The sequence below is a fragment of the Hyaena hyaena genome, unplaced genomic scaffold (genome assembly GCF_003009895.1).
Source record: "Hyaena hyaena isolate Hyena2069 unplaced genomic scaffold, ASM300989v1 scaffold_248, whole genome shotgun sequence".
Taxonomy (NCBI): domain Eukaryota; kingdom Metazoa; phylum Chordata; class Mammalia; order Carnivora; family Hyaenidae; genus Hyaena; species Hyaena hyaena.
Window position 1 is genome coordinate 2,033,510 of NW_024080881.1, and position 7,996 is coordinate 2,041,505.

General features: G+C 48.9%; 1 protein-coding gene across 3 annotated transcripts; it reads right to left on the reverse strand.

Moving 5' to 3' along the window:
* Positions 1–1,493: 1,493 nt before the first annotated feature.
* MRPL11 (mitochondrial ribosomal protein L11) lies at positions 1,494–4,584 on the reverse strand. Of its 3 annotated transcripts, none has more exons than XM_039244691.1 (5): positions 4,380–4,584; positions 3,909–4,004; positions 3,235–3,328; positions 2,972–3,148; positions 1,494–1,790 (listed from the first exon to the last, which is right to left on the reverse strand). In XM_039244691.1, the coding sequence occupies exons 1-5, from the start codon at positions 4,500–4,502 to the stop codon at positions 1,594–1,596; spliced, it is 687 nt and encodes a 228-aa protein (XP_039100622.1). In that variant the 5' UTR covers positions 4,503–4,584; the 3' UTR covers positions 1,494–1,593. The 3 variants fall into 3 exon arrangements, with proteins under 3 accessions (XP_039100622.1, XP_039100620.1, XP_039100621.1); XM_039244689.1 differs by having other exon boundaries at positions 1,596–1,790; positions 2,989–3,148; positions 4,380–4,583; XM_039244690.1 differs by lacking the exon at positions 3,909–4,004 and having other exon boundaries at positions 1,596–1,790; positions 2,989–3,148.
* Positions 4,585–7,996: the final 3,412 nt, after the last annotated feature.

Below are 7,996 nucleotides of genomic sequence, written 5' to 3' on the forward strand. Positions count from 1 at the left end.
ATCCCAAGCAGGGTCCATACTGTCAGCACGGAGCCTGATGCAGGGCTCAATCTCATAAACTGAGATCATGACCTGAGCTGAAATCAAGAGTCAGGTGCTTAACTGACTGAGCCACCTAGGCACCCCTGTATACATATTTTTAATGTTAATAAAATTTCCAACATTTAAGGACTTGGTAAAATAAGTTATGGCTCACTCATACAACAAAATATTAGGAAGTCATTAAAATCATTTGAGGAAGATAATAACAGAAAATGTTCTTTCTTTCTCTCTTCCTTTCTCTCTCTCTTTTGAGTGAGAGAGAGTGGAGAAGGGGCAGGGAGAGAGAATCTCAAGCAGGCTTTGTGCCATCAGCAAAGAGCCCGATGCAGGGCTTGATGTCACAAACCACAAGATCATGACCTGAGCCGAAATCAAGAGTTGGACACAATTGACTGAGCCACCCAGGTGCCTCTCCAATTTGTTTTCTTAAAGTCTTTTTTTTTTTTTAATGTTTTATTTATTTCTGAAAGAGCGAGAGACACAGGGGGGAGGTTCAGAGAGAAACACAAAGTCTGAAACAGGCCCCAGGCTCTGAGCTGTCAGCACAGAGCCCGACACAGGGCTCGAACCCACGAGACATGACATCATGACCTAAGCCGAAGTCGGATGCCCAACTGACTGAGCCACCCAGGCACCCCTTAAATAGTCTTATATATAAATACACACACAAAGAAACAGTAGAAAAGATAAAACACCAAAATACTGGCAGGAGTCTCATCTGGGTGGTGGGATTACATGAGGTTTTCAGTTCTTGTAAGTATTTTTTTACACTTTCCAAAGCTCATTGTAGATGGAAGTGCCTAGCACCTAACATGCTCAGTAAATGTGAACCCCATTTCTGCCCTGACTCCTCTCGTTGAGAGGGCAAGAATCCTCGATGTTCCGGATAGTGAGGAAAACCCAAGGCCAGCGGCTTCCCAACTTGTGCAGGCACCTACTGAAGCTATGGTTTGTTTCTTCTGCAGGTCTGCAGCCGTCAACTCCACAGTAGCTCACTGAGGACAGGGGTCAGCTCAGGGGAGGGGCCTGAAGTAGCGCCTGGGACCCAGGGTGCTGTGTGCAGTAACTGCTTGGCCCCGAGTCCCCACAGCAGGCTGCTTCTGTTGAGGTGGGAAGTCGCCAAGGTGAGCAGAGATTTCTGGTGGAGCCGCAAGCTACCTCTGCTGCTTCTGTACACCTAAGCCTTGGCCCCCACGGCCCCCACCTGTTCTCTCCCCCCTGGGGAGGAGGAAAACACAGATTTCAAATCGGAAGGCTGGACCTCTCACCCCTACCCTTGCCGCCAATTCAAAACCTGGGCGAGGAGCTCTGCTTGGCTGAGCGAGCATTGGATTCCGCAGCCTGAGGAGCTGTATGAAGACCCTCCTTCCTTAGGGCCGATGAGGTCTGTCTGTGGTGGCGACTGTCAGTGTTGGTCCCTTTCCCCTGGGGTCCCAAGACAGAAACTGAGAGTGGGTGACAAAAGACGTTTATTTAGGCTTGATCCCTTGATACTATCATACATATAAAAATATATAAGTTAAAGTCAGGGAAATAACAATCAGATTGGTGTCACCTCCCTTCCTCCCCTTTGGAACAGCTTTTCCAACTGGCCTCCAGTCCAGCTGTTCCCTTCAAAATCCTGGAGGGCAAGGGACAGGGGTCACTTCTTGGCAGCTTCTGCCTGGGCTGCCAAATCTGCCTCTTTCTGGGCAGCCAGGAATGCGGCTCGCTCCTTCTGGAAAGCTGCCAGCTCTTCTGAACTGAGGCTGCAGGTGCGGAAAAACAGATGGTGAGTGTCCAGTCACCGTTGGGGGCTTACCAGGGCCCATGTCACCGTCTCCAAACACTTTCTCCCTTCCTGGACTCCCCAGCCGCCATGCCTTTGCCACCCCACTCCCACCCCCACCTCCGCCTTTCATTCCCTTCTTCAAGCCCCACTGGTCCTTTGAGGTCTCAGCCAACCCCCAGTCCGGATGAACTGCCCCTTCCTCTGTGCCCTCGAACACTTTGTACAAAGTCATCAGGCTGTGCGCACGTGTTTCCATGCAGCCAGGAGTCAGACTGACTCATCTCTGTACTCCTAGCACAAGTAAAGATTTGAGAAAAGTCAAGTCTACCTCTGTCTCATGCTTCACCTCACTTCTCTTGCGAAACAACCATCAGCCTCAGCAAGGGACGCAAAGTCAGCAAGAGGCCCGTAAAGGACCAAGTGCTGCCCCTGCTGTTGTCTAAGCCAGATGCCCTCCCTTTCAGCACCTCACTCCAAGAAACTATTCCTGAGGTCATCCCCAAGCTCTAGGAGGGGGACCCCCGTTGGCCTCTGGATCAGGTCTGAACTAGAGACATTTATAAACAGCTATAAACAGCTATAAGCCAGCCTGGTCCGCTGGCCTCGCCTCTCTTACTGTTCTCCACCTGGCTTCTAGCCCCATGTACCAGATTGCACTGCACTTCTTTACTTCACTTTTTCACCTTCTGTCCTTTACAGGGATCTTCCCACTGCTTGGAAGGCTTGCCCCAGTCCTTGACCTCTGTTTCCAAGTCTCTGCTTAGATGTCCCCTCCTCTATGAAGTCCTCATTGACACTCCAGGCAAAATCAGGAGCTCTACTCTCTGTTCTCAAGACCCCTGTAGTTACTTTTGTCAACAACAATGACCTTCCGGCAGCCTAACGTTCCATTTATGCTTCTGCCTCCAGCTCTGAACTGTGACCTCCTTAGGAGCGGGGGCAGGCATGGCTGTCTCGTTCCTAGTTGTATGCAATGTCCAGAATGATGTCTAACACACAACAGGTATTTAATATTCATCTTCCAAATGGATGAATAAGGCTTCCCGCTTCTAAGAAGTCTAAGGTCCTTGACTCAGAAGCTGACCATCCCACTGTAATGGGGCCTCTCGGCTTTGCCCCAGAGTCAAGAATCTTCCAAGCCCTCCCCTCCCTTTGCACCTTCCCAGAATACGCACTCCTTCACCACACGAATGCCCAGGGAACGGGCAGAGCCAATGATGGAGCGAACAACAGAGGACAGGGGCACATCCTGAAGGGCGAAGGCGTCGTCCTGAGCTTTAACTCGGGCGATCTCATACACATGCTTCAAGGTCACCAGGCCTGCCACCTCCTTCCCTGGGAGGAAGAAACAAGTAGCCCTTAAGGTGCTCCTGCTTCCTTCCAGAGGCCCCGGGCCCCCGGGAAGCCACACTGACCCTTACCTGTCTGCCGGGCCCCCTTCTCAATCCCAGCAGCTGCTTTCAGGAAGTAGGAGACAGTGGGTTGTCCAATCTTGATCTCAAATGTCCTGTCAGGCTTAATGGAAGAACATATATATGAGAATCTCCCTCCTGCCTCCCCTAACTCCTGCTGCCCCGGGTCCAGAGAACTTCTAACTTCTGTCCCCCACCTCCCTTGATTCACCTTCTGATGGTGTCCATCTAACAGACCACAAAACCACAGGGAAAATAAATCTGTGGCAGCTTTGTCACTTCTAATCCAGGCCCGACTCTGCTCTAGAAGCCCCAGTGAAATGGAGAGGCAAAGGAGGAACTACAACAGGAAGGACAGGCTCAGAAAAGATACAGTCTAGTCTCCACTGTGTAAATGGGGAAAGTGGGACTCAGACAGGAAGAGACGACCCAAAGTTAGGGGCAGAGTAGGAACCCCAAGTGACCAGCCCCAGGAATTAGGGAGAATAACGGGGAAGAAAAATAAACAGGGTCGAGAGGTGATGGGGAGTAAGGCCAGCACTGGTCGCAATGAGCACCAGGTGATGTAGGGGGTTGCTGAATCACTATTTTGCACACCCGAAACTAGTGTAACACGGTATGTTGACTAACTGGTATCAAAATAACACTTAAAACCAAACAGGCTCAGAGTCCCGACTGTGCACCTTCACATATATCTTGGTGGGCAAAGGAATGCCTTCTTTGATGTCCTTTGTCTTCTCGTTGAACTCTTTGCAGAACTGGTTGATGGAAACGCCTCTCTGGGAGGGAGGCATTGGCGTTAGTGTGGGAAGGAAGGGGCGGCTTCCCACCACGCAGGAGGTTCTGTCCGTTTCCTCCCTCGTCTTCACTTCGTTACGTTCCCATCCTGTTTTTGCTGCCCAGATTCAACTAACACTTTCCGCGCCAGATGATCTGTACGCATCAACCCTCTACCCCTACAGCAGCCGGCGACGAAGGACGGAGGAAGCGGCGCCTCGAAGAGCCCACGTAACGAACGCAAAGATATAAAACGTGCGGGTAGCAGAGCCGCGTTTTCACCGCGGCCTCCCTGGCTCCGGAGCCCGCACCCTCCGCCCGGGTACCAGCTCCCACCCCACGGCGCCTCCCGCTCCGCGTTCCAGCCACCGCTGCACCTGACCCAGGATGGGGCCTAGTGGGGGCCCGGACATGGCCTGGCCTGCCCGCACGATGGCCCGGATCACGCCACCGGCCTCGGGCTTCCGGAGGGCCCGAGTGGCCCGGTTCAGCTTGGACATGACGCGGGATTCCCGGCCTTAGTTCACCTCAGGGCAACGGCAAGAGAGACGGCTTTGGGCGCCGCCATTCTGGGTCAGAGGTCAAGGGTCCTCGCGTCAGGTGAAGCCAACAAAAAGCCGCATTGTTTCAGCCCTTCTACTCTCCAACTCGTAAAGCAAGAAGAGTAATATGAAAGAAAAAAACGTTTTAACTCGCCATCTGAAGATAGGGGAAGGACCTGAGTGGTTCAGATACACACTTTCCGCCTGCAGAGAACATAGGCAGTACCTCGGACAGCTAAACTGGAGGAGGAGGGAGCCCCCAATGCCCGCACAGCATTGTGGGCATGGTGGTTTTGACCGTTCATGCCAATCTCGCATATTGCTATGCTCTGAGGCGCCATCTGCTGGACACGATTATAACCCGTGCGTTTGAAAGGAACGGAGAGCTTCTCAGGCGTGGGAATCTCTTTTTACTTTCAGAACCCCTTTCCTCACCGGTTGTTGAAAGGCACCATGGTTAAGAATACAGACCCTGGAAGCATAGTGACCGGTTGCTCCCCATGCTGGCCGTTTCCTCCCCCTGTACAATGGGGGTTATAATATGTAGACACAGTTCCAGGGATTGTTGTGAGGATTGAGTTAGCGAGTATGTTAGAACAATCCCTGGCACCTGGTGAGCATGCGCTAATAGCAGGACACTGAGCACAAAATCTTCAGAGAGCCGTTGTGAGGCTTAACAGGCCCTGAAAAAGTTTGATACATCATCTGTGCCCAATAAAATAGAACAATAAAATAAGCCAGCATCTTATTACGTCATTTAATTTTTTTTTTTTTTTTTAGCTCTTGTGACATTCCAGGCACGGTGCTAAGCACTTTAAGGACAATATTATCTCATTTAATCCTCACAATGGCATGAGATGATACATTAATTATATTACACCCCTTTTACAAACGAGAACACTGAGGCACAAAAAAGAGGTCAAGAACACCTACTCTGAATGTGACAAGTCTGGGAAATTAGTATTGGTATCACCTGACTCTAGGCCTTGTGCCATTTACCATGACTATTTTGTCTCATCTAGTAAAAGGAAATAATTTGGTTAAACCACATTGTAAATGGTGAGTTTTTTTTATTATGAATTTTTTTGGACTTCCACTGATTAAATGAGATTGTTTCTGCCTCTGAAATCTATCAAGTTCTTTATTAACACTCAACCTCATTAGCCTTAGCAAGACTCTAGAATCAAGCTGGCTCTTGTTTTGTTTTGCTTGTTTTATTTATTTTTGAGATAGAGAGTGCCAGTGAGGGAGGAGCAAAGAGGCGGGTGGCGGCAGCAGCCAGGCAGATGAGGAGCTCGAACTCACCAACCATGAGATCGTGACCTGAGCTGAAGTCAGACGTTCAGCCACCCAAGTTTCCTTGGTTGGCTCTTTGATTTATTAGTTGTAATACCTTGGGCAAAATAACTTACTCATAATAGTACCAACCTCACAGGAAATTAGTTAATTTAGGTAAAGTACTTAGAAGAGAGCCTGGCCCAGAACAAGCCAGGGTAGGTATGATTTATCTTTGGGTGTCCCACACTGCCCAGCCTTTATTTACAAATTTATTTACAAATAAAAATATGAATCTTTTCTAAATGAAGGAGTCAGAAAACAGTTGGGCACAGAAGGTGCCCAGAGAGCCAAGAATGTAGCCTGGCATAAACTGGGTTTCATTGTCAATTTCTACTTCTTTTTTTTTTTTTTTATTTCTAGGAGAGAGAGAGAGAGAGAGAGAGAGGGACAGCATGAGCAGGGGAGGGTCAGAGAGAGAGGGAGTCACAGACTGAAACAGGCTTCAGGCTCTGAGCTGGCAGTCAGCACACAGCCCGGTGCGGGGCTCGAACCCACGAACCGCGAGATCATGACCTAAGCGAAAGCCAGGCGCTTAACCAACTAAGCCACCCAGGCACCCCTGTCAATTTCTACTTCTTGTCAATGAAAGGATAGTTTTGATTATTCAGCTGTTACAGATTATAAAGGAGCAATTCCCTAGTCTAGTTTTGGAAACGTGCGAGGTCAGGGAGTTCAGTGTTGAAAATGAGGTGTAACAGGTGAATGGTGGTCAGATCACGCAAGCCTTGTCAATCCTGTTAATGTGTGTGGCTGTGCAGTAGAAGTCATTGAAGAATGTTAAGTGGTTGCATTTTGAAAGGTGACCTTGGCTTGGGTATGTAGAGGGATTGGAGGAGGGCAAGGGTGGATGCAGGAAGACCCATTAGGCCAGGGCAGGAAGACAGTGGAAAACATTGGTGGCTTGAGACCAATTCAAGAGATACTTAGAAGATAGAAATCTGTTTTAGTCAATAAAGGCTTGTGCAGTATGTACCGTGTCCATCTTTATGAATAGTAACTCATGTAAACTTCATTATAATTCTGTGAGGTATAGGTGCTATTATCACCCCTACTTTACAGATTAGGAAACTGAAACCCAGACAGGTTAAGTTACTTGTACAAAGTTACGCTACTAGAAAGTGGCAGGGTCAGAATTTTAACCCGGACCTTTGGCCCTAGTATCTCTGCACTTGACCACTCCCTAGGCTGTCTTGCCAATTAACAGAACTTTGTGCCTGATGGGTAATTTGTCAGGGGAGAGGGAGAGAGGTATTCAGGGTGATACTCAAGATTCTGGCATGGAGAGTTTGGGTAAATGAATGATAAGGTCTTTCACTCTTTGTGTTGGAACACAGATGCTGTAGGTGCAGATGGAAGACTGTGAGTTGGGTTAGGGGGTGTAGTATAAGCCCTGAGAGCTGGTTTCTCTTTTTTGCAATGTCAGTGCTTGACTTAAGCTTTGACTGCAGAGGTATCCACTTCAAGCAAATATCCATTTCAAATATAAACACATTGCCAGGCACATGGATAGATAAAAAGAGCGAGGTCAAGGCCCCATCTCCTCCTGAGGCTCCTCTGTTTTAGAGATCAGATCTTGGTAACTGGGCATTTGGGGCTGTTTGATTTTACTCTTTGGATGCTTTCAATTCCAGCTCTTTCATTTTAAATTCACCAATAAATAGTGATCCTGTGACACTCTAGGCCCCAACCTGGATCCCAATAAAAGCAGAACCCAAGGTGATCCCCTCTTCTCTCTCTCTCTCTCTGCTAACTATGTGGCCTTTCTCCCTTCAAAGTCCCCTGATGGCTATTGCTGAGGCCATCTTGAATTCATAATAAAAACCACAAGGGCCAGTCCAGCCACAACATTGGTTGTCAGTAGCCGAGACCAGCACACAGGAGGTGTGCCCGTGGGCTATCCAGCTGCAGAGCCTGGTCTGAGAGGGAAGCCAGAGCATAGAGACTGATAGTTCTTAGGTCCAGGAGTAGGATCACTCAAGGAGGAGAGAAGAGAAGTCAACATTTAGAGAGAAGAAAGAATAGAAGAGAGAGTGAGCAAAGTAAACCAAGAAGGAGCAGCCACTGAGTTAGGATGAGACCAGGAGACAAAGCATCTAAAGCTGCAGGAGAAAAGT

Excerpts from the sequence above, each read along its gene's own strand:
- MRPL11 (XM_039244691.1), bottom strand. The coding sequence starts at position 4,502 with ATGTCCAAGCTGAACCGGGCCACTCGGGCCCTCCGGAAGCCCGAGGCC. Across the intron at positions 3,329-3,908 it reads CCACCAAGATATATGTGAAG|CCTGACAGGACATTTGAGAT; the intron begins GTGCACAGTCGG and ends TCTTCCATTAAG. Across the intron at positions 1,791-2,971 it reads GGAGTGCGTATTCTGGGAAG|CCTCAGTTCAGAAGAGCTGG; the intron begins GTGCAAAGGGAG and ends CCGCACCTGCAG.